The sequence below is a fragment of the Macaca nemestrina genome, chromosome 9 (genome assembly GCF_043159975.1).
Source record: "Macaca nemestrina isolate mMacNem1 chromosome 9, mMacNem.hap1, whole genome shotgun sequence".
In the NCBI taxonomy this organism is placed as follows: Eukaryota; Metazoa; Chordata; class Mammalia; order Primates; family Cercopithecidae; genus Macaca; species Macaca nemestrina.
The window spans coordinates 65,121,279-65,146,442 of record NC_092133.1 but is presented as its reverse complement, the minus strand read 5'-3'; the positions used below and the strand labels follow the sequence as shown (position 1 = coordinate 65,146,442).

The 25,164-nt window shown below is 43.2% G+C and overlaps 1 protein-coding gene, 1 long non-coding RNA gene and 1 pseudogene across 7 annotated transcripts in view; all 3 read right to left on the bottom strand.

The window, feature by feature from the left end:
* The window catches only part of LOC139356253 (uncharacterized), a 43,322-nt gene extending 40,038 nt beyond the window's left edge, over positions 1-3,284 (bottom strand). For 3 of the 4 annotated variants that reach the window (XR_011607799.1, XR_011607798.1, XR_011607801.1), the window contains exons 1-2: positions 1,609-3,119; positions 1,312-1,485 (exon numbers count right to left, since the gene is read on the bottom strand). This is a non-coding gene — a long non-coding RNA (uncharacterized lncRNA). Of the gene's footprint in view, positions 1-1,311; positions 1,486-1,608; positions 3,120-3,156 lie in introns of those variants that run through there. The other variant, XR_011607800.1, reaches the window with a different exon arrangement.
* Positions 3,285-4,385: 1,101 nt separating this feature from the next.
* LOC105466113 (storkhead box 1) overlaps positions 4,386-25,164 on the bottom strand; it is a 73,235-nt gene continuing 52,456 nt past the window's right edge. For 2 of the 3 annotated variants that reach the window (XM_011715057.2, XM_071069650.1), the window contains exons 2-4: positions 20,732-20,884; positions 15,989-18,347; positions 4,386-11,000 (exon numbers count right to left, since the gene is read on the bottom strand). In XM_011715057.2, the coding sequence (XP_011713359.2) occupies positions 10,853-11,000; positions 15,989-18,347; positions 20,732-20,884 (2,660 nt within the window). In that variant the 3' untranslated portion in view covers positions 4,386-10,852. The remainder of the gene's footprint in view (positions 11,001-15,988; positions 18,348-20,731; positions 20,885-25,164) is intronic. The other variant, XM_011715060.2, reaches the window with a different exon arrangement.
* LOC112423929 (U2 spliceosomal RNA) lies at positions 13,204-13,316 on the bottom strand (annotated as a pseudogene).

Below are 25,164 nucleotides of genomic sequence, written 5' to 3'. Positions count from 1 at the left end.
TTTCTGAAAATAAGTTAAAAATTTATTCTATAGCTTTTGAAAGCTTTTATTTAGGTTGCTAATACAAAAGAAAGTTACTGTAAGCTTGAAGATTTCTTTAACATATATACAGGTTAGTATGATATCATTTAACATTTATTGAAAACTCTGTATACTAATGTGCACATAGAACAAAAACAGTATGTCTACCCGTAAGCTTTATTGTTCATGTGTTTAAAGAAACACACACTAACAATTTCAAACTTGGAATTAGATAAAAAATAATTTCAAATTCAAATTGCATGCCATTTAAACAAACCTCAATGCTGCTGTTACCTTTTTATGATTTAAAAAAAGTTACAAAAATAAACACTGTTGGCCAGGCATGGTGGCTCATGCCTGTAATTCCAGCACTTCGGGAGGCCAAAGTGGTACCATCACTTAAGCCCAGGAGTTCAAGACTAGCCTGGGCAACACAGTGAGACCCCGTCTCTACAAAACACAAACAAACAAAAAATACGGCCGGGCACGGTGGCTCAAGCCTGTAATCCCAGCACTTTGAGAGGCCGAGATGGGTGGATCACGAGGTCAGGAGATCGAGACCATCCTGGCTAACACGGTTTACGGTGAAACCCCGTCTCTACTAAAAAAAAAAAAAACAAAAAACTACGCAGGCGCCTGTAGTCCCAGCTACTCAGGAGGCTGAGCTACTCAGGAGGCTCCGCCCGGGAGGCGGAGCTCGCAGTGAGCTGAGATCCGGCCACTGCACTCCAGCCCGGGCGACAGAGCGAGTCTCCGTCTCAAAACAAACAAACAAACAAACAAACAAAAAATACACTATCACTGTAGAAACTATTGAAACCGGTAAGGCCCAGTGGTTTATGTCTGTAATCCCAGCGCTTCAGGAGGCCAAGGCTCAAGCAATCCTCCCATCTCAGCATTCCAAAGTGCTAGGATTACAGGCATGAGCCACTGCGGCTAGCCACTAGACCAGTATTCTAATAATGCTTCATTTCTTTTAGCTGGTATTCCAATCCGTTTCGAAATCTCTGGTTATCTTTCATAGTTTAAGGGCCGTGAAACATAAGGATGGACAAAGATTTGGTCATTTTCCTCAAGAACTTTTCGGAAATATGTGGCATACATATAGGAAAAATGAACTAATTTTACATAGAAATGCATAATAAATGTCAATCAAATGATAAAGATAGCCACCGAAACTAGGTAACTGTACACTAGGGTTGTTAGGAAAGACATAAACTAGGCCTTGACGGGTGGACAGGATTTGGATGCAAAAGACAAGAATTTCAAAAGAAGCCTTTTTAAAAATACCTGCTTGGTTTTCTGCTTACACTCTAGGTACCTTCAGTAGTCAAATTCACAGAGCGAAAGTAGAATGGTGGTTGCCGGGAGTGGAAGGAGAGAGGAATGAGAAGTGAGTGTTTAATGGGCACAGAGTTTCAGTCTGGGACAATGAAAAGTTCTGGAGATGGATGGCGGTGACAGCTGCAAAACGATGTAAATATACTTAATGTCACAGAGCTATATACCTAAAAATGGTTAAAATGATAAATGTTACGTATATTTTAGCACAATAAAGAAAAGTGTTAGCTGGAATGGCAAGTTTACCTTAGTGATAAGGTCAGAGAGGTAGATTCTGCTTTCTAAGGCTATACAAAATAAGTCTCATTCTTTGAATGTCAGCCTCCGAATACTGCCACCTTAGCCTCTTCAGCTGATTTCTTTTTTCCAGGTCAAGTGTCTCCAGTAATAATTTTACCTGGGCATTTTTCAGCACCTTGTGATCCTCTGAGTGTTTCAGGATGTTTTTTTCTTTTCCTTTTTTTTTTTTTTTTTGGAGGGCATGCGGGTGGGAGGAGGAAAGACTACAACTCCTCTACAGGCTCCTTGAGAGCAGAGACTATTTCTTTACTTATTTAGTTTAACCTCCTTGGTGCTCAGCAAAGAGTATGGTACAAATCAGGTTTAAGAATCACCTGCAGATTGAATGAAAATACTGACCACAGGCCGGGCGCGGTGGCTCAAGCCTGTAATCCCAGCACTTTGGGAGGCCGAGATGGGCGGATCACAAGGTCAGGAGATCAAGACCATCCTGGCTAACACAGTGAAACCCCGTCTCTACTAAAAAAAAAAAAAAAAAATACAAAAATCTAGCCGGGCGAGGTGGCGGGCGCCTGTAGTCCCAGCTACTCGGGAGGCTGAGGCAGGAGAATGGCGTAAACCTGGGAGGCGGAGCTTGCAGTGAGCTGAGATCCGGCCACTGCACTCCAGCCTGGGCGATAGAGGGAGACTCCGCCTCAAAAAAAAAAAAAAAAAAAAAAAAAGAAAAAGAAAAGAAAAGAAAAGAAAAGAAAATACTGACCATAAAAGCTATTAATAATGCAACCCACACGATCTCCATTACTGACAAATCCTGGCAAGGCTCACTGTCACACTTTTCCTTAAGCCTCTATAGTTATGGAGGTTTGTAAACCTAAGATCGCTTTCCCCAGGATTCTTGCACAGGGGACAGGGTGACAGAAGCAACACATATTCAAAGCAATCATTTTTTCTTAATCATCTTCTAAGAGGGCCAGTGAGAACGAAATGACAGGCGTCACTGCTTATGGAGAGAAAGAACAGATTCCACGGTGATGCGAGCTTGAGTCTGCCCATCTCTGAGATTCAGGCGCCAAAGGGAAGGGCTTAGGGGCCACGCCGCAGGGAGGCCCAAAGCCCAGGGCCATCTTTCTCCAGGTCGGGAGTGTGGAGGTGGAAACGGTCCCTGAGCGACCTCAGAAAGCCGAGGGCGGCGCGAAGGGAGGCCCTCGCATGCTCCGGCCCGGTTCTGACAGGCCATCATCAGGGACAGACAGTTCCCCTCCCCGCCCAAGCCGGCGCAGCCCAAAAGGAGGCGCGGCCCATGCTCAGCGCAACTTCTGCCTCTCCTTCTGGCTCTCGGACTCCTCCAAGGGTGCTTCCAGCTCCATAATGTCCCCCCAGAGGAGTTTCCCAGGCATTACTGGCCACCACCGCCTCCCTCCGGGCACAGTGGCCACAACCACCTAAGAGCAGCGACAGCGCGAAAGAAAGCGGGGGCAGGGCGGCCGCCCGGCCTTGGACGTGCGCCACTTCCGGGACACCCCCCGCACGGGGGGAAAAAATAATCCCGGATACTCTTGGTTTAAATCCTTCCATTGCGCCGCAACCTCTCAACCAATGTGTGTGAGAGATCTCAACTGTCCCACCCTTGTTATGAAGTGATTGGTTACTAGAGTAAAGCCCTGGCCAATCTTCACAAAGGAAGCACGCACTGATCAGTATAAATAGTTCGGTTTATCTTCCCCTCCCCTACTCTGAACTGGTCTCCTCGGCTGCGCAGAGCTTCTTGGGGGCGTCCTAGTGTTCCCTGCTAGGGCTGGGAAGCCCTTCGACGTGGGTAGACACGGTCCAGCGCGCGGTGGGCGGGTGCGGGGGCAGGCCCTCGCTGACGCCAGTGGGCACCGCCACGCGCCGCCTCGCTATTTGCCTCCGGAAGCTGAACCCCTCCGCCCCGCCCATTGTGGGGGAGATGTTAACGACCAACGGCTTCGCGCGACGCCACGGGCCTGGCGACGGTGGAGAGGGTGTTTGCGCAGTTAGTGGTGGGCCAGATGGGCCGGAGGTGTAGCCGGGAACGGACAGATGTCCGTCCCTGAAGTCTTAAGTTTTAATCGTGAAGTTGGTCCCTGGTTCATTGTGATCCTTTTCTCGCTGTCCGTTTGACATAAGAAGAAACCCGAGAAAGGAATGTATTTGTCTGAAGTCCCACAGCCTGTTAGTGGCACAGTCAGGACTAGAAAATTTAGCTCCTGAAGCTGAGATCAGTGCTTTCTCTGCCACATCAACCTGAAAACTTTTGAGTTTTGCAATGTTTTGGGGAAGATGCTCCCATGAAACAATGAACAGGAAAAATCTGAGGAAGCCTCACATTTTCTGCTAGCGAGAAAAGCCAAAATGTCTTCCACAGAATATCTATTTGCAGCGAATGAAAAAGGATTTAATTTTAGTGATGGGGATTAACTCCCCGTGAATCACAACCTTACACAAAACTGAAACCTTTGACAATACAAATGGTAACTTCCTTAGTGTGTTTGTATACCTTTGCTTACTATCACCGAGGCTAGCTAGTTGCCTTTTCACAGTCATTTCCTCCTCTCTTCATGATCCTTGCGACCCAGCTACTCTACCCAATGGAGACATAGGGCTACTCATAAACCTCTTGATAACGTCTGGCACACCAGCCTTAAAACCTAAGCATCAAACTGTGTCCTAGCAAAATTAGAAATTGTTACATGTCGTGGAGTTTGGGAATTGGTCCTGAACAGCTGGAACCAGAAATGTTAAATCTGTGATTTTTTCAAGCCTTCTGCATAACTACGGCTTGGCCTGAAGGCAAGGGCTATATGTTTGCATGTAACTTTGTGTATTCAATACTTACAAGCAGAAGGAGTGTTCAGCTATTGATGATGGAGAAACGTACCTCTCTTCCTAGGTTGTTATGAGAATAGCTATGCATCTCTAGATCTGCGGTTTTCTACATCCTTTTGTCCTAATCCCTCAACCTACTGCCAATTCTACCATAGTAGGATCTTTATAGCCCTACAACAGGGTATAATGATGTGCATAAAAACACAGTGTAGGCCGGGCACCGTGGCTCACGGCTGTAATCCCAGCACTTTGGGAGGCCAAGGTGGGTGGATTAACTGAGGTCAGGAGTTCGAGACCAGCCTGACCAACATGGAGAAACCCTGTCTCTACTAAAAATACAAAATTAGCCGGCCATAGTGGCGCATGCCTGTAATCCCAGCTTGCCTGTAATCCCAGCTTGCCTGTAATCCCAAGAGTTTGTGTCTAATGAGATTTGGGGTTGGGGGAGGCATACTGTGCATGAATAATTAAAATGCACAATAATTCAAGATGCAGTCTTATTAGAACATCTTTATTTTCCAAACATCTTACCAGAGTACTAATATACTTTCTTTTACAACACTTAAGAGTTGGGTGCTTCAATTGCTGCTACTGTTACAATGTCCTATAAAGATTTCCCTTGCCCTTTGCCTCAGCTTGTTTAAACTGACCATTAAGATATAAAAAGAAAAGGGCCGGGCGCGGTGGCTCACGCCTGTAATCCCAGCACTTTGGGAGGCCAGGGCGGGCGGATCACCTGAGGTCGGGAGTTCCAAGACTAGCCTGACCAACATGGAGAAACCCTGTCTCTACTAAAAATAGGAAATTAGCCAGGCATGGTGGCACATGCCTGTAATCCCAGCTACTCTGGAGGCTGAGGCAGGAGAATCGCTTGAACCTTGGAGGTAGAGATTGCAGTGAGCCAAGATCAAACCATTTGCACTCCAGCCTGGGCAACAAGAAATTCCGTGTCCAAAAAAAAAAAAAAAAAAAAACATACATACACACACACACACACACACATATATGATGACTATTTCGAAACTTGCCTCTCTCTTATCTTTTTAGAACTACAGGGCTAGATTAGTTTTACTCTGTAGAGTTGAAGGTAAAAGTCATCAAATAACCATTTTGCATCTGCACGTCAATCTTATGTGACAAAAGGAATTGAACCTTTTACTTTATCCCCAGCAGCTTTGTCATGAACCATCATTTTAAAATGCTGTGACATGGAAATAGTTTAAGGGGCAGTTAAAAACTGATTTAAGACACACTGGGGTCACAAAATAAGTGTAGAGTGTGGAAAAGCAGAAAGAAAGTAAAGGCAAAGAGAATAGGAGGGAAGGAGGAGGGTATTTTTCCCATTGCCATGGGACCTAAACCAAGTCAGTTCTAAAATCTTGCTAGTAAAGTGAGGAGAGTAATGCTGGCAGCACAGGAAATTGGATCCGCGGATATAACAGCACCATGGAACTGAGGTACAGAGGTGCTTACATTAGCTTGAGGTTTCGACAGCATTGGAAAAGAGACATCTTTGAGCACATTATCATATGTACATTTATGCACGTATCTAGCGCCTAAATTCAGACTTTTAAATGATTTTTTAAGTGCTTAACCTTTAGTCTCATTGTTTCTGTAGTCAATTACTTTCTGGATGTTTTCAACCAAGTAGTAGGAGAGAGGGTTTCAGAGTCATATCAGTCTTCCCAGAAGAGGGCACCATTATCCAAGTAATGTTTGGAAGCTGCTTGTGCTAAAGAGGAAAAAATGTTGCTAAGGTTTCAAAGGGGAGAAAGTCCTGTAACACACCAGCAAAGTAATCATGAATTTCTCTTTGATGCCCCCATTCTTGTTTCATGAGATTCGTGTCTCTCTTCCTCATCTGTTAAGCAATAGCCTGTTTTCCCAACACCCAAAAAGCCTTAGTAGCTATAGATAGGTTGTCAAAATGCCATGGTTCCCAATCTTTTCCCTTCTACAGGGTCTTTCCATTGCTCTTCCTCATAGACTTGACATTTTGGTTTAGGGTGTGTGTGTGTGTGTGTGCGCGCGCACGCATGTGCATGTGTGCGCACTGCTACATGAAAAAAGATCTGGGGCCAGGCATGGTGGCTAACCCCTATAATCCCAGCACTTTGGGAGGCCAAGGTGGGCAGATCACCTGAGGACAGGGGTGACAGAGTGAGACTTCATCTCAAATAAATAAATAAATAAAAGTAAAAAATAAAGGAAACAAGAAAGATTTGGGCCAAGTATGGTGGCTCACACCTGTATTCCCAGCACTTTGGGAGGCCGTGGCAGATCGATCAGCTGAGGACAGGGGCAGGAGTTCAAGACCAGCCTGGCCAACATGGTGAAACCCCATCTCTACTAAAAATACAAAAATTGGCCGGGTGCGGTGGCTCATGTCTGTAATCCCAGCACCTTGGAAGGCCGAGGCAATGGATCATGAGGTCAAGAGATCAGGACCATCCTGGCCAACATGGTGAAACCCCGTCTCTACTAAAAATACAAAAATTAGGTGGGCATGGTGGCATGCGCCTGTAGTCCCAGCTACTCGGGAGGCTGAGGCAGGAGAATCGCTTGAACAGGAGGTTGCAGTGAGCTGAGATCATGCCATTGCATTCCAGCTTGGGCAACACGGAGGGACTCTTGTGTCAAAAAAAAGGAAGATTTGAAATTTTGTAACATTTTGTCTGATAAATTGTATTTAGGGATAATTGATCCATGATCATTATTCTAATCTATGAATAAGGTACAAATGCAGTTTAACCGCCACACCAACATGGGATAGTGTGGCATTACTGAGCTGGTGTAATTTCCACTGTTTGTGGAGAAACGATCTTTTAGCTAGCAAGGAGTTAGAGTAAGGCAAAGGAAATGAGTACAATTTCTATTAGGATTTTTGAAATAATGAAAATACTTTGCAAAAAACCTAGCTATGCCAGGGATTCTTAGGAGTCTGAAATCTCAGATGAGAGAGAATGAATGTTGTATGAATGTATGCAATAAGCCCATATTTTGCATATTTTATTCCTACTTATAAGCTATCAACTGAAAACTTGTTAAAGGCTTAATACCTCCCCGTGGCATACCTGGATTTTGATGGCAGATACATCCTATAACCTTCCCAAAGGACTAAATCTGTAATGGAGGAATTCCAGACAACCTGACAAAAACAGGGGACCTGTATAGTGGGCCATGTATTTACCTATCAAGCAAGTTTTGTCACTATAAAATATATTAAAATACATGCATATATATGTATAATAATATTAGGTACCTCCTGCATTGGGCACTTTTTTTTTTAAGACCTGAAGCCATTCCACAGCCGTGCCCGCAGTGGGGTTGCTCAGGCCTACATTGGGCACTTTTGATAGATCATCCCCAAGCCTCACCACAATCCCGTAAGGGAGACATCATTACTATCTCCCTTTTACAGACGAGAAAACCAATTCAGAGGAATCTGGTGACTTGCTCCATCACACAGCTATGAAGGATTTGGAATTGGAATTCAAACTTGTGTCTGACTCCTAAGCTCAGATCATTAAGCTGCCTCAAGACAACAGTTTTCTCCTTATAGAATAGACTGCATTAGGAAAGATAAATCAATAAAGTTGCCATAAAAAGCAGTTATTACTGGGGAGAAAAACGCAGGTCACCTATTTTAGAGAATAATCTCCCAAACAATTTAATCGCATATATTCCCATCTTTAATGTGTGTGTTATATGATAAGTTTCGTAGGAGAAAATTTTACTGGTTTCATAATGAGCTTGATTCATTTAATACATTCATTTAAAACAGGCAGAGTGTCATAATGCATCCAGTGGCAAAATTAGATGGACTTCATTAGTTGTACAACATGGCAAAACCCCATCTCCTAAAAAAACAAATAAAACACCTTACAGTTGGAAGCATTCTTCAAAATCATATAGTTCAGCCAGCCAGTTAAACTAAGTTCTGGAAATTGCTCTGCAACATATCAGTAAAGGGATCACCAAGCCTCTGCTCGAATGCCCTAAACAATGGGAAATTCATTCTTTTCCAAAGCTGTCTACTTCATCTTCAGACAGCTTTTGTCTAATAGAAAATTCTGCCAGGCACAGTGGCTCACACCTATAATTCCAGCACTTTGGGAGGCCCAGGTGGGACGATTGCTTGAGGACAGGAGTTCAAGACCAGCCTGACCAACATAGTGAGATCCTGTCTCTACAAATAATAAAATTAGACAAGCCTGGTGGCTTATGCCTATAGTCCCAGCTACTCGGGGGGTAAAGTGGGAGGATCACTTAAGTCCAAGAGGTCGAGGCTGCAGTGTGCTGTGATTAGTCCACTGTACTCCAGCCTGAGTGACAGAGGCCCTGTCTCAAAAAAAATTTTTTTTCATTGTTAAAATACTTCTCTTAACCTCCATTCACTGGTGGTGATTCCATGCTGTAAGGCCCCCTAAAACAATACTCTCACCTCTACTTCCCCTACAAGTCTTTTCTATACCAGATTACCCACCTCTCTTGGTACTTGCAGCAGGGTTTACACTGTCGTTGTGCCAACAATTAATCTTGTCAGAATGCAATGGTATGTCAGTCAATTGGGGTCCACTGAAAACCAGTAGTCAAGAGTGAGTGGTCTGACCACTGCAAAAGAGAGCAGTGAATGTCATTTGCTCTTCCACAGGGACTGCACAAAGTTCTCCAGTGCTGGGCATCTCTCTGGACTTCATTGTTGTCACTATGGTGAGAGTCAGAAAGAGACACTCTCCAATTATTCAATCATTCACGCCTGTAATTCCAGCACCTTGGAAGACAAGGCAGGCGAATCACGAGGTCAGGAGTTCGAAACTAGCCTGGCCAACATAGTGAAACCCCATCTCTACTAAAAATACAAAAAATTAGCTGGGCGTGGTGGTGCACACCTGTAATCCCAGCTACTCAGGAGACTGAGGCAGGAGAACTGCTTGAACCTGGGAGGAGGAGGTTGCATTAAACCGAGATTATGCCATTGCACTGCAGCCCTGGTGACAGTGCAAGATTCTATCTCAAAAAAAAAAGAAAAGAAAAGAAAAGAAAGAGAAGAAAAAAAAAGAAAAAACATTCCCTCCACCATAAATCAGCACCATCATCTTCTCGACATGCTGAAACCAGTCTTGATTGCTCCATGTTCCCCAAACCCAAGAACTGACCATTCCACTACTTGATCTGAAAAGGCTTAACAGAGAAAATTCTAGGTCTTACCATGAGTGGAAATGGACCAAAATGCAGATGAATTGCTAAATGTCTACCAGACTCCTTCCACCTTTCTCTAAACCTCTCATTCAGAACTTCTCTTCTACTCCCAAGCCATTCAGTAACCATTCTGCTTCCCTTCTATCTCCACATTCTATCTCCACCATCTGACTTCTCACTGCCATCTATAAAGAAGGCCTGCGCCAGGTGCGTTGGCTCATGCCTGTAATCCCAACACTTTAAGAGGCTGAGGCGGGTGGATCACGAGGTCAGGAGATCGAGACTATCCTGGCTAACATGGTGAAACCCTGTCTCTACTAAAAATACAAAAAATTAGCTGGGCATGGTGGCACGCGCCTGTAGTCCCAGCTACTGGGGAGGCTGAGGCAGGAGAATCACTTGAACCTGGGAGGCAGAAGTTGCAGTGAGCCGAGATTGTGTCACTGCATTCCAGCCTGGGCAACAAAGCAAGACTCTGTCTCAAAAAGAAGTCCTGAAATGTATAGGGAGGAACCAGAGGAATAGTAGTACAGTCAGATGCCAATTGCCACAGGAATTTTTGACATTGTCAGTCACATTGGGAACAATTTGTTCATGTCCAAGCTGGTCAAAGAGAAGACCCTGGGCAGCAATGATTAAAGGAATTCTTGTTGCAGAGTAGCCAACACATTTATGTAAATTCTTTCTTGGTAATGATAAAGAGTTAGGGTTGCATAGAAGCAGCAACAAATACTGCTGCCTTGCAGCAGACACTGTTTTCTTGCAACAGACACTGCTTCAACACACACTGTTTTCTGATTTTGTGTTGAAATCTGGTGAGATCCACTTAGCTTAGAACTCAATATTAGTGTAGGTTAAAAAAAACAAACAACTCACTACAGGAAGTAAATTAACATTATATATATTTGAGAATGTATAAAAATTCAAGTTAATTACAATTGGAAGGGGACCAATAATTCCACTTTTTAATTGAAAATAATCTATATACTCCCAATAAATGGATAGTAAAATAAGTTTCCAAAAGCCTTAAGATACCAAAAAAGGAAAAAAAGCCAGTAATTAGAACAAAATATGTAATGTGGTTAATAGCATAGATATGCTTGCCTTTAGACAATTATATACTCAATTCTTATGTGATTGAAAGATTATGTAGTAATGCTGTACCTTTTTACAAAGAAAAAAATAGGTTTCCAAAAGAAAATTAAACATTTATGACTGGAGTTAGCGGTAGTAAGGAATTGGATGTGAGTGGTTGACTGTTCTTTGTGCCTTCAACGTTTTGCAGAAAATTCTGTCTTCTTTTTAGTCCATTCAAAATGACTGAATTATTAGATCCCAGACTCTGTGTCCTAAAGATATTAAAAATAACAGAATTATTGGCTTCAAAGGGAACTTGAATTTCTAACCAAGGCATTATACTTTCATTTGATACTTTGAAGTAGTACATTTACTAATACGAAGGTACACTTATCAAATAAGTTAACTTTTCAAAATCCAAAGTGCTGTTTACATTTTAAAGGCTTCACAATAGCACCTCAATTATTTGACAGCTGCCTTCCAAGAAGTTTATATTTTCTGAACAACGTCTGTTCTCAGATCCAGTATCAAGTATATTCTAGTCAGAAACAGTAAGTTCCCTGAAAAACTTACATACATCTGAAGTGGCCAATATCTTCCTGTGAAATTTGTTACTTTTATGAGAAATTGTATGGAAGAGAAAAGCAAATTATTATTTTTTAATATACAACATTCTTTTCTAGGAGGTATGAGCTATATCAGTCCATTATCTAACACATATGTCTTGCTTCAGCTAACACAATACTGTTTGGTAGGGTGGGCGCAGTGGCTCATGACTGTAATCTCAGCACTTCAGGAGGCCAAAGCAGGCGGATCACTTGAGGCAAGGAGTTTGAGACTAGCCTGGCCGACATGGTGAAACCCTGTCTCTACTAAAAATACAAAAATTAGCTAGGCATGGTGGTGCACACGTGTAATCTCAGCTACTCGTGAGACTGAGGCATGAGAATCTCTTGAACCCATGATGCAGAAGTTGCACTGAGCCAAGATCACACCCACTACACTCCAGCCTGGGCAACAGAGCGAGACTCCATCTCAAAAAAAAAAAAAAGAAAGAAAGAAAAGATCTTGTACCCCCAATAAAGAAGTAATATGTTTTTAAAATGTAGATTTCTAGGAACATATCCTAAGAAAAAACTCAGAAATGCCCACAAACCTTTTTATGTAAAAATAACTCACTACAGGTTGATTTATTAATAACAAAAAATTGGGAATGATCTAAATGTCAAAGAAAGGAAAACAGGCTGGGCACAGTGGCTCATGCCTACAACCCTAGCACTTTGAGAGGCCAAGATAGGAGAACTGTTTGAGCCTAGGAGTTTGAGACCAGCCTGGACAACATAGTGAGACCTCATTCGTACAAAATAGTAAGCAGCAGCAGCAGCTGGGTGTGGTGGTGCATGCCTGTGGTCCCAGCTACACAGGAGGCTGATTTGCTTGAGACCAGGAGGTCAAGGCTATAGTGAGCCCTGATTGAACCACTGTACTCTATCCTGGGCAACAGTGTGAGACCTTGTCTCTAAAAAAAGAAAAAAGAAAGGAAAATAATAGTCTGTCTGTCTGTCTGTCTGTCTATCTGTCTATCTATCTATCTATGGAGAGAGAGCCACGTAACAGGAAAAAAACAAAAACAAAAAACCCACACACTAAGTAGCTGGGCATGGTGGCTCACGCCTGTAGTCCCAGCTACTCGGGAGGCTGAGGCAAGAAGAAAAAGGCTTGAGGCCAGGTGCAGTGGCTCATGCTTGTAATCCCAGCACTCTGGAGGCTGAGACGAGTGGATCACCTGAGGTCAGGAGTTCGAGACCAGCCTGGACAACATGGTGAAATCCTGTCTCTAATAAAAACACAAAAATTAGCTGGGCCTGGTGGTGCACACCTGTAATCCCAGCTATTTGGGAGACTGAGGCATGAGAATTGTTTGAACCCAGGAGGCAGAGGTTGCAGTCAGCTGAGATCGCGCCACTGCACTCCAGCCTGGGTGACAGAGCAAACTACATCTCAAAAAACGAACAAACAAACACCAAAGCTTAAGCTACATTTATCAATAACAGGATAATATAAGTTACGTGAAAAAAGAGGCCAGGCGCGGTGGCTCAAGCCTGTAATCCCAGCACTTTGGGAGGCCGAGGTGGGCGGATCACAAGGTCAGGAGATTGAGACCACAGTGAAACCCCGTCTCTACTAAAAATACAAAAAATTAGCCGGGCGCGGTGGCGGGCGCCTGTAGTCCCAGCTACTCAGGAGGCTGAGGCAGGAGAATGGCGGGAACCCGGGAGGCGGAGCTTGCAGTGAGCCGAGATCGCGCCACTGCACTCCAGCCTGGGCAACAGCGTGAGACTCTGTCTCAAAAAAAAAAAAAAAAAAGAAGAACAAAGAAAGCCATGGCTCTGTATGATTTGTTGTTAAAAATACTTTTATTAAGCCCTGGTACAGTGGCTCACGCCTACAATCCCAAAACTGGGAGGCCAAGGCAAAAGGATCGTTGAATCCAGGAGTTCGAGGCCAGCCTGGGCAACATAGCAATATATTGTCTCTACAAAAAAACTTTTTTACACTTGATCTTAGCCAAAAGGCCAAGAAGCGATCAAAAAAGCTTTTTTAATTAGCCTGATGGCCGGTGTGGTGGGTCATGCCTGTAATCCCAGTACTTTGGGAGACTGAAGTAGGAGAATCCCTTGAGCCCAGGAGTTTGAGACCAGACTGGCTAACATTGTGAAACCTCATCTCTACAAAAAATTAGCTGGGCATGGGAGCATGTGCCTATAGTCCAAGCTACTCCAGAAGCTGAGGTTGGGGGATGGCTTGAGCCCAGGAGGTGTAGGCTGCAGTGAGCTATGATTGTGTCATTGCAGTCCAGCTGGGTGACAAGAGTGCAACCCCGTCTCAAAGAAATAACAACAACAGAGCAACTTACAAATGCATAGAAAATAGTGTAGGGCCAGCCAGGCTGGCCTATACAGTGGCTTATACCTATAATCCCAGCCCTTTGGGAGGCTGAAGCAGGTGGATCACTTGAGCCCAGGAGTTTGAGACCAACCAGCCTGAGCAACAAGGAGAAACCCCATCTCTTCAAAAAAAAAAAAAAAAATTAGTCAGGCATGGTGGCATGTGCCTGTAGTTTCAGGTACTCAGGAGACTTAGGTAGGAGGATCACTCGAGCCCAGGGAAGTTGAAGCTGCAGTGAGCTGTGACTATACCACTGCACTCCACCCTGGGCGACAGAGTGAATCACTGTCTCGAACCAAAAAAAAAAAATACTGGCAAAGATATGAACCAAATTTTAGAATGACCTTTGAGAAACTATTAAATAACATAGGGAAAATGTTCATGATATGATAGACTATTAATTTTAAAAAGCAACATGCAAAATACTAACTCAGTACAAGCCCAGTAGACAAAATCTATAGATCTATACATTTGGACTGAAGTGTTATAGAGAAATACACCAAATATAAAATGATTTTTTAAAAATATCTAGATGTTAGGCCAGGCACAGTGGCTCATGCCTGTAATCCCAGCACTTTGGGAGGCCAAGGCGGGCAGATCACCTGAGGTCAGGAGTTCGAGACCAGCCTGGTCAACATGGTAGAACCCTGTCTCTACTGAAAATACAAAAATTAGTCAGGCGCGGTGGCGGGCACCTGTAATCCCAGCTACTTGGGAGACTGAGGCAGGAGAATTGCTTGAACCCAGGAGGCGGAAGTTGCAGTGAGCTGAAACCACACCATTGTACTCCAGCCTGGGCAACAAGAGCAAAACTCCATCTCAAAAAAAATATGTGTGTGTGAGTTAGAATAAGTATAGGTGTTTTAAAAAATGTTTTTTACCCAGTAAGATTGTTAGCTATTTTAAAAGAAAAAAGTGCTTTTCAGTACTTCTTAAGTGTTCTATCATGGCTATACTACTTTTATAACCCAAACAACGTTTAAACAAATTGGCATGGAAAATATTAGTGGAAGACGGGCATGGGGGCTCATGCCTGTAATTGCAACACTTTGGGAAGCTCAGGAGGGCGGATCACTTGAGGTCAGGAGTTCAAGACCAGCCTGGCCAACATGGCAAAACCCCATCTCTACTAAAAAATACAAAAATCAGTTGGGCATGGTGGTGCATGGCTGTGATCCCAGCTGCCTGGGAGGCTAAAGTGGGAGAACTGCTTGACCCTGGGAGGAGGAGGCTTCAGTGAGCAGAGATTGCACCACTGCACTCCAGCCTGGATGACAGAGCAAAATTTTGTCTCAAAAAAAAAAAAAAAAAAAAGAAGGAAAGAAAACATTAGGCCGGCGGTGGCTCACACCTGTAATCCGAGCACTTTGGGAGGCCAAAGTGGGTGGATCACCTGAGGTCGGGAGTTCAAGACCAGCCTGACCAACATGGAGAAACCTCGTCTCTACTAAAAATACAGAATTAGCTGGGTGTGGTGACACACGCCTGTAATCCCAGATACTCGGGAGAATGAGGCAGGAGAATCGCTTGAATCCAGGAGGTAGAGGTTGTGGTGAGCTGAGATCACGCCATTGCACTCCAGCCTGGGTGACAAGAACAAGAAAAAACTTCATCTCAAAAAAAAGAAAAGAAAAGAAAATATTAGAGAATAGTAGCCACATCCCTTTCTCAACCTGTGTAGAGTCAGGAATAGAAGTGAAAACTTCCAACCCTCAGTTCAGAAAGTGCTTGACTTATAGAAATTTCTATTTTTAGAAATAATTGAAGATTTATGAGTAGTGGGGACAGACAAATTTGGTTCACATTATAAATAAACTGTATCCTACTATATAAGAGATTTCATTGTAACTTTATACAATTTATTCAATAAAGGTATAAAAGCTGGCAGAATTGTGTCATTATAAAAGTGTGATATTAAGTAGTCTCTGACTAGATAACTCAAAATGCCCTTGACTTTCATAATTCCTGTAGAACAGTGGCTAATCAGACACTTTCTTTTTTTTTTTTTTTTGAGACAGAGTCTTGCTCCGTCGCCAGGCTGGAGTGCAGTGGCACAATCTCGGCTCACTACAACCTCCACCTCCCGGGTTCAAGTGATTCTCCTGCCTCAGCCTCCTGAGTAGCTGGGATTACAGGAACCCGCCACCACGCCCGGTTGTATTTTCAGTAGAGATGGGCTTTCACCATGTTGGCCAGGATGGTCTCGATCTCTTGACCTCGTGATCTGCCCGCCTTGGCCTCCCAAAGTGTTAGGATTACAGGCGTGAGCCACCGCGCCCGGCCTAAACCAGACACTTTCGTGTGGACTTACCGTGGAGAATCTATTCCACTATCTCCTGCCATGCTGTGATTTTCTGTCCCTTCCAAGTGACTGTGTTCATATTGGATATCCTGAGTCAAGACTGACATATGTGAAGTGTTGAAAAGTTGGAACTTTTGTGGGAAATGTTTTCTCATTTCCTGATTCTGAGGACTCTGACTCCAGCTAGCTGGCTTCTTTCCTGTGTCACCAATAGAGTCTTGTATGACTTCAGCTTCGAAACTGGCTTTTCTTGCACTACAGTAATCAAAGATTCTTTCATCAGCAGGTGCTGAGGCCTGTACACATTTAGCAACACTGGGTTCTTCTTCGTAGTTAAAACCAAACCGGGCCCCTGAATTTAGGCCACAACTTTCAGCAGAAAGGTTAGGTTTTTGGCTTTCACCTGGGGTAGCATGCAGCCCAGTGGGTTTGCAGCATTCGTTTCTTTTAAGCACCTGAGGCTCAACCCTCTCCATTGTGCTGTTGTACTTGGTCAGAGATCTCTCAATTATTTTTTGTTTTCCTAAATGATTTCCCTGGCTTCCACCTGTAAAGGAATACTGAATGTGGCCAGGCAGCATTTGACATAAGTCATCATTCTCAGAAATGTCATCCTCCTCTAGATATAATGAACTACAGGCACCATCATCATCTTCCACTTCATTCTGATACAAGGCCTGGTCATCATTAGAAAGCCGTTCATTTTCTAGGCTCATAGTTTCTGCATCCTGGACAAATCCTTTTCTCAAAACTTCTTCTGAGTCTCTGTCTTGTCTTTCAGGTTGTCTTAAAGTGTTCACGCCAACTGGGTAATCCAAAAGGCCAAGATTTTGAAACTGGTGTATTGTGTTATCCACTAATCTACAAGCAGAGGGTGTTCGGTCTAAAAAGGAGGCACCTCGTGATGGCAGGCTATGCGGAGTCTCTTTGATCTCCCCTAATTTGTCAAAGTGGGAATGACTTTTCCTCAAGACTTCAGGAATTACCTCATTTTCTCCACCATACACATCATATCTCAACATGGTATCCAAAAAGGGACAGCATTTACCGTCATTTTGCAACATACTATGTTGAGGGTGATTGAAAAGGTGACCTCTGAAGTCATCATTGATGGATTTGACAGTAGGATCATTTATGTAAATGGATTCTGCTTCCATTTTATCATTAGGTTGTTCAGTGTATGGCTCTTTGGCTTCACCATCAAAGATTCTTGAGGAATCCAAGGACCTAGGCCTTTGGAAAGGCTTTTCCTTTGGTCCAGTCTGGCTGGGTTTCAGATCACCGGTCTTCTGAATTTTGTGCCCTTTGGATATTGTGCTTCCTCGGTGAGACAAACCCTGGAAAGGATTACTGATTCGCTTTTTGTAAATCAAATGGGAACCTAGCACTGTTGTCATCTCACCAAGTGGTTTCTGACCTACCATTTCATTTGGGCTTTTAATTCTGGGGATAGGCTGTGTAGCAGGGAGCTTGGGGTGTTTCTCCAGTCTAATGCTTCCTGGCTGAAGCTCACTTCCCTGATTCCTGGCTTTGTGTCTATCCCTGCGAGAATGGCCCTGCCCTCGAGGTTTTGCAGACAGACCCTGCCTCTTCTTAACACCCTCTTTTGAAGGATATTTATGCCCAATTGTCAGCACGTCAGTGGAAGTGCCCTGGCTATTATATTTTTTTTGTTCTTCGTATTTTTGCATTAGGACGGTGTGTTTGATTAAATTGTCAACAGTCAAAATGGGGTTAATTCGTTTGATTATCTCATGTTCAACATCTCGAGGGATATTGTCCAAGTCATCTTCATCTCGGACAGGCCATTCTTCAGGTGGGAACTGAGCAGAGAAACTGCTGTGTTCCGTTTTGGGCTTCTCCTTTCTAGATATGCTGCGCCATAAGACACTAAAACCAAACTTCTTGCCTTTTTCTTTATCTCTTGTGTATGGTAAAGGTTTGGTGCTCTCACAAATGTGGTGCTCTGCAGACACTGAAACTGCCCCATTCTGTACCCAAGGTACAGATTCCCCAAGACCTCTGTGACTCTTCCTAGTCACTTCTGTAGCAACTGGTGGTTCCTGAACATTCTGAGTGTGCATGTCCCGGAAACACTGGCAAGACTGACAGTGGGATATGGGGGCAGCATTCTCTTGGGCTGACTCTGCACAGCTCTCCATGCTCACCAGATACGTCATGGAAGCTGTCATCAGGCGACTTTCATCTGATGGCAGCACTCTCTTATTTTCCTGGGTGGTTGTATTTGTAATGAAGTAAGTCTGAGGAGTAACTATGAAGTATCCTTCTCCAGTGTGATAAATCTTCCTTTCTTTAATCAGCGTTCCCAGAGTGGTATAGAGAATATCTTCAGATGGAATTGCAATGCCTAAAACAGACAAACATTTTACAGACAGATTTTGAATAAGAAAAATTTTAATGAGTGAAATCAGTAACTCTGAAATGACTAAATATTGGTTTGATAAACCCAGAGGTGATTGTAACATGATTAATACATGTGATTAAAATGCCAGGGATGGGTGTGATGGCTCATGCCTATAATCCCAGAGCTTTGGGAGGTCAAGGCAGGAGGATCTCTTGAGCCCAGGAGTTCAAGACCAGGCTAGGCAACATAGCAAGACTTTGTCTCTACAAAAAAATTGTTAAACATTAGCTAGGTATGGAAGGATCATTTAAGCCCAGGAGTTCAAGGCTGCAGTGAGCTATGATTGTGCCACTGTACTCCAGCCTGGGCAACAAACCAAGACCCTGTCTCAAAAAAAAAAAAAAAAAAAAGCCAAAGAAGTATAAATAATATTTATAACTTAAATAATAAGAATAGACCAGGCATGGTGGCTCACGCCTATAATGGCTCAGCACTTCGGGAGGCTGAGGCAGGCAGATCGCTTGAACTCAGGAGTTCAAGACCAGGCTGGGCAACATGGTGAAATCATGTCTCTACTAGAAATACAAAAATTAGCAGGGCATGGTGGTGGGTGTCTGTAGTACCAGATGCTCTGGAGGCTGAGGTGGGAAGATTGCTTGAGCCCTTGGAGGCAGAGGTTGCAATGAGCCGTAATTGCACCATTGCACTCCAACCTGGGCAACAGAGTGAGACCCTGTCTCAAAAATAAAAATTAAAATAACAGGAAAATAATTTAGCCCACACAAAGTCACATGGGTAGGTTAATGAGTAAATAGACAAAAGAAAATCTGAATTAACTCAAATAAAAACCCATTATAAATTTAAACTGTGACTGATGAAAGCATTCGTTTATTTAGTAGCTAGGATTACAGGCACCTGCCACTGTGCCTAATTTTTTTTTATTTTTTATTTTTTAGTTTTTAGTAGAGATGGGGTTTCATCATATTGGCCAGGATGCTTTCAATCTCTTGATCTCGTGATCCTCCCACCTCAGCCTCCCAAAGTGCTGGGATTACAGACGTGAGCCACCATGCCTGGCCCGGATGCCATTCTTGAAAAGGGAGAAAATAAATAAAAGAATGAGTGGCGCGCACCTGTGGTCCCAGCTACTTGGCAGGCTGAGGCAGGTGGATTGCTTCAACCCACGAGTTTGAGGCTGCAGTGATCTAAGAAGGTGCCTCTGCACTCTAACCTAGGCAACAGAGTGAGGCCTTGTCTCAAAATAAATAAAATAAAGAATGAGACATGTCAATATATGTTAGTATGGAAAGATCTCCAAGATATGTTTTTAATAAAGGAAACATGTTGAGGGAATGTATAGAATGATCCAATTTATGCCAGGCACGGTGGCTCATGCCTGTAAACCCAACACTTTGGGAGGCTGAGGCGGGCGGATCATGAGGTCAGAGGTTCGAGAACTGCCTAACCAACATGGTGAAACCCCGTCTCTATTAAAAATACAAAAATTAGCCGGGCGTGGTGGCGGGCGCCTGTAGTTGCAGCTACTGAGGAGGCTGAGGCAGGAGAATCGCTTGAACCTGGGGAGGCGGAGGTTGCAGTGAGCCGAGATCGTGCCACTGCACTCCAGCCTGGGCAACAGAGCAAGACTCTGTCTCAAAAAAAAAAAAAAAAAGATCCAATTTATGTTATGAAAAATTTGTTATATTATCATACATATATATAAGAAATGATAATAGCAGTTATCTCTGGGAAGTGAAAATGAAAAAATGGGAGATGGGGGAAATAAACTTTTCTTTCTCATTTTGCACTCTTTTCCACAGAGCGTGATTTATTTATTTATTGCCATAAGGATTTATTTTTGGAGAAGTTTATCTGAAAAGTAAAAGAAATACCCTTATTAAATTTGTTGATGCAGGACTTCTTATGGCAGGGGTTTTTTGTTTTTGTTTTTGTTTTTGTTTTTTGAGACGGAGTCTCGCTGTGTTGCCCAGGCTGGGGTGCAGTGGCACGATCTCGGCTCATTGCAAGCTCTGCCTCCTGGGTTCACACCATTCTCCTGCCTCAGCCTCCGAGTAGCTGGGACTACAGGCGCCCGCCACCTCGCCCGGCTAGTTTTTTGTATTTTTAGTAGAGACGGGGTTTCACCATGTTAGTCAGGGATGGTCTCGATCTCCTGACCTCGTGATCCACCCGCCTCAGCCTCCCAAAGTGCTGGGATTACAGGCTTGAGCCACTGCGCCCGGCCGGCAGGGTTTTGACATAAAGTCCTACAGAAGAGGGAAAAAAAAGGATATCACCCAGTTTACTTAGATGTGTTTAAGACTAATTATAAATAGAAACCAAATACATACAGTGAAGTACAAATATAGAAAAACCTATTACTCTACCTGGGTAATGTTTCATCAAATGCTCCAAAAGTGATTCTTGTGTTACACCAATCTGAGCTGTATTCATATCAGATATAGCACAGCAAAGAACTTCACCCAAAGGTACAAACTGAGATTGAGTTATTGGATTCATTTGCACTGGAAAGACATCACCTAAATTGGAGATTTAAAAAAAGGGGGGGTGATAAATTTGATATAGTATAAAATATTTGGAATTAGTGAAACAAAAATAAAGACTAATAGATGGAATTGCAATTCTTTCATCAGTCTTCACTCAGAATCTGTTAATGTGACATGTACAATGATAAAAACTATGCAAAAAAAAGATTTACCTTATGGTCTCTACTTTTAAGAAATGTGTATTAATTAACTGTCTCTACAAGTAAGAGATGGCAAGATTCCATTAGAAAGGCTCAAAGTATTATCAGAATTCAGGAGGTCATGTAATACTTATATACCAGTAGTTTACAATCTTTCAAAATATTTTTTCATATTAGCTATCTTTAGGCAGACACAGGATTATTTCTTTGCTTAAAATATATAAAGTTCGGCCGGGCGCAGTGGCTCATGCCTAGCATCCCAGCCACTTTGGGAGGCCGAGGTGGGTGGATCATGAGGTCAGGAGATCGAGACCATCCTGGCTAACACGGTGAGACCCTGTCTCTCCTAAAAATACAAAAAATTAACCGGGCGTGGTGGCAGGCGCCTGTAGTCCCAGCCACTCAGGAGGCTGAGGCAGGAGAATGGCATGAACCCAGGAGGCGGAGCTTGCAGTGAGCAGAGATCATGCCACTGCACTCCAGCCTGGGCGACAGAGTGAGACTCTGTCTCAAAAAAATAAATAAATAAATAAATATAAGTTATAGAAAACTCAAGTAATGGTCCCAAGTCTAAAAGCAAGTAAAGTGACAGAAATAGGCCTTCTGACTCATGATCCAGTATTTTCACCATTCCACATTTTCTTGATTGGGATGATCCTGCCATTACTCAGGTCGAGTACTGGATTCTGCTGGACATCCATGGAAACCCCTCAATCAATTGGAAATGAAAGACTTAGACTCAGGAAAGAGATTTAGGAATCAACTAATAGAGATGAGATCTGAAGCTACAGTGGAATAAATTATTTAACAGGAGAATAAAGAAAAGCACCAAGAAACACCTAAGAAACAATCTACATTTAAGACACAGTAGGGACCAGGCCTGTAACCCCAGCACTTTGGGAGGCTGAGGTGGGTGGATCACCCGAGGTCAGGAGTTCAAGACCAGTCTGGCCAACATGGTGAAACCCCGTCTCTACTAAAAATATAAAAATTAGCCGGGCGTGATGGTGGGTGCCTGTAATCCCAGCTACTCAGGAGGCTGAGGCAGGAGAATCACTTAAACCCAGGAGGCAGAGGCTGCAGTGAGCCAAGATGGCACCACTGCACTCCAGCCTAGGTGACAGAGTGAGACTCCATCTCAAAAAAAAAAAAAAAAAAAAAAAACCACAGTAGGAATTAGGAACCCACAAAAGAGCACATACCTCTTGGCACATACCAAGAGTATAAGAAAAAAGGGCTTCAAAATAAATAGTGGTCAACAGTATCAAATGCTTAGAAGGAAATCCAAAGGGTTGAGGAAGGAGAAAAGCCATTGGATTTCTTGTTTGGAAGGTGCCACTGGTGACTTTTAAGAAAACAATTTCAGCCTGGCCACAGTGGCTCACACTTGTAATCCCAACACTTTAGAGAGATCACTTGAGGCTAGGAATTTGAGATCAGTCTGAGCAACATAGCAAAATCCAATCTCTACAAAGATAAAATTTTTTTAAATTAGCCAGGATGGTGGTGTACCTGTCCTAGCTGCTAGGGGCTTAAGGTGAGGGGATTACTTGAGCCCAGGAGTTAGAGACTGAAATGAGCTATGACTACACCATTGCACTGCTGCCTAGGTGAGAGTGAGACCCTGTCTCTAGGAAAACAAAACAAACAAAAAACAACAACCACCACCACCAAAAAAAAAAAAAAAAAAAACCAGAAAAAGAAAGGAAAAAAAAACTATTTCAGTAGAAAAGAAGACAGAAATTAAAGTTCCAATTGAAGGAAAGGAAGTTGGTGAGAAAAATGTAAAGTTAATGGGTATTCCTTGTAGAGCAGCATTTCTCAACTTTGACACTTTTGACATTTGGGTTGAGATATATAGGATGACCAATGGTCCCAGTAGGCCCAGGACTGAGGTGTTTCCTGGAACATAGGACATTCAGTGCTATAAGCCTATAGCCTGGAAAGTTTCCGGCAAACTGGGATAGGTTGCCACACTAGCCAGATAATTTTGCGGTGGGAGGCTGCCCTGTGCAATGTAGGATATTTAATAGCATTATGGCCTCTACCCACTAGATGCCAGTAGCATTTCCCACAGTTGCAGCAACGAAAAATGTCTCCAGACACTTCCAAATATCCTCTCAATGGCTAAGTCATCCCAGTTGGAAACCGCTGCTCTAGACCATTTGTATGTGAAATCTGATGGCAAATAAGGAGAAATAATAGATCATAAACCAGAAAGGAGTAGGATCCAGTGAATATGACTGGATGTGTGTATGCTGTGGTTTTCTTAAAATAAGATCTGTGTCCCTTTGGATGCAAAAAGGAAGGGGTTAGTGGAGATAGTGGACATTATTCTGGGAGAGGGGAGATCAGTAAGATAGCAAGATCCCAAAGAAGAGGAAAAGGAAAGTGTATCAAGGGCATAGGTAGAGAGGCTAGCTTACAAATGAGGAAGATGCTACTCTATCTGAGACTTGAGAAGATAATAGAGGGTGGCAGAAGACCAGAAATATATTGAGGCAGAAAAGGAAAAAAAAATATTAGCAGAGCAAAGTCATCGGACTTCTGTCAAGTTAGAAAGAAAACAGAAATGAGAGGAGGGAAAAATGGGAATGAGAGGATGGTGGGTGGAAAGGGGGTTTGAGGAGGAGCTATTCTCAAAGTACTACGAAATAAAAAATGAGTAAGAAGATTGTGAAGGAGCCCTGAGTCTCCAGGTGATTTATGCATAGTTTTTGGCAGAGGGGTGTCATTTTGTAATGGAAAAGGGTGAGAGCTGGGGGAGGCAAGCCCATGCCTCTAAAACTTTAATGTGCATATGAGGATCACCAGGAGATCTTGCTAATGTGCACATTCTGATTCAGAGCCCCTGATCCTGCACTTCTAACAACCTCCCAGTGATATTCACACTGCAGGTCTGAGTACTACTCTTTGGATTGGTAGAGGGTTAGGGTGTTAATGACAGCAATGTTAAAGTTGCTAACCATTTAACAAACATGATCCTGGGGCTGAATGGGGAGTCAAGTATAGCCAGAAGGAAGCTAAAGAATTAAGAAAACTTGATTATGCTCTGCGGTTAAACTCTCCCAGTGACAGTAGAGAAAGCAATACATTGTACTGGTTGTTGAGGGGGGAAGGAAGGTAATGGACTGGCCAGGTATGAAGGGTTGAAGCCCAGAGCTGGTAAGTGGCCAATATTGTATTCTTATTGTATCTGCATGAAGATAAAGGACTTCAACAAGGAAATCATAAGCAATTTGCTGTTATATTTTCCATTGTTCCCTTGTTTACTTAAGCTTCTCTATCTGGCCTTGGAAGGTCACATCACAAGGTAGAATTGCTGTCTGCTTCTGCAGCCTGGGAAGGATGTCCTCTAGGTGTGGCTGTGGCTATCTCATTGGGTGATTCTCAGAGGCCTATACCACTCTGAAAAACGAAGATGAATGGCTAATCAATTAACTAGCATTTCAGAGAGTGGCAATAGATGATGCCCTGAAAATCTGTCCAAGCGGGGCATTAATTTACCTAAAACTCAAAATCCTCCTTGAAACTCAACTTCTGAACTGAGGGTAACAAGCCTCTATCCTCACTCCCTCTTTTTCTTTCTTTTTTCCTTCCTCATCTGAGTTTTACTTCCTTCACTTTCATCTCCCCACTCAACTAGACAAAATGTGAAAGTATAATTTTATTTTATTTTATTTTTTTGTTTTGTTTTGTTTTGTTTTTTTTGAGACGGAGTCTCGCTCTGTCGCCCAGGCTGGAGTGCAGTGGCCGGATCTCAGCTCACTGCAAGCTCCACCTTCTGGGTTTACGCCATTCTCCTGCCTCAGCCTCCTGAGTAGCTGGGAGTAGCCCAGCCTAAAGTACAATTTTAAATATTTTTATGCTTCTTTGATATAACTGTATGTGCTTAGTTAAAATAAGTGGCTTTAAACTTTTATATCTCTCTTCCTTACCTCCCTAAAAACATCTTTTCCTGTGATCTTGAATTGATTACCCATCCCCACTGCACGTTGGAACTCAGAAAGTAATACTCCATAATGAAGTCTCAGAAGCAAGAGGTTTTTTCTGGCCTTTTCCTATCCTCCTATCTTGTTTCTAAGGCCAGCCATAGAAACAAGAATCCTTCTT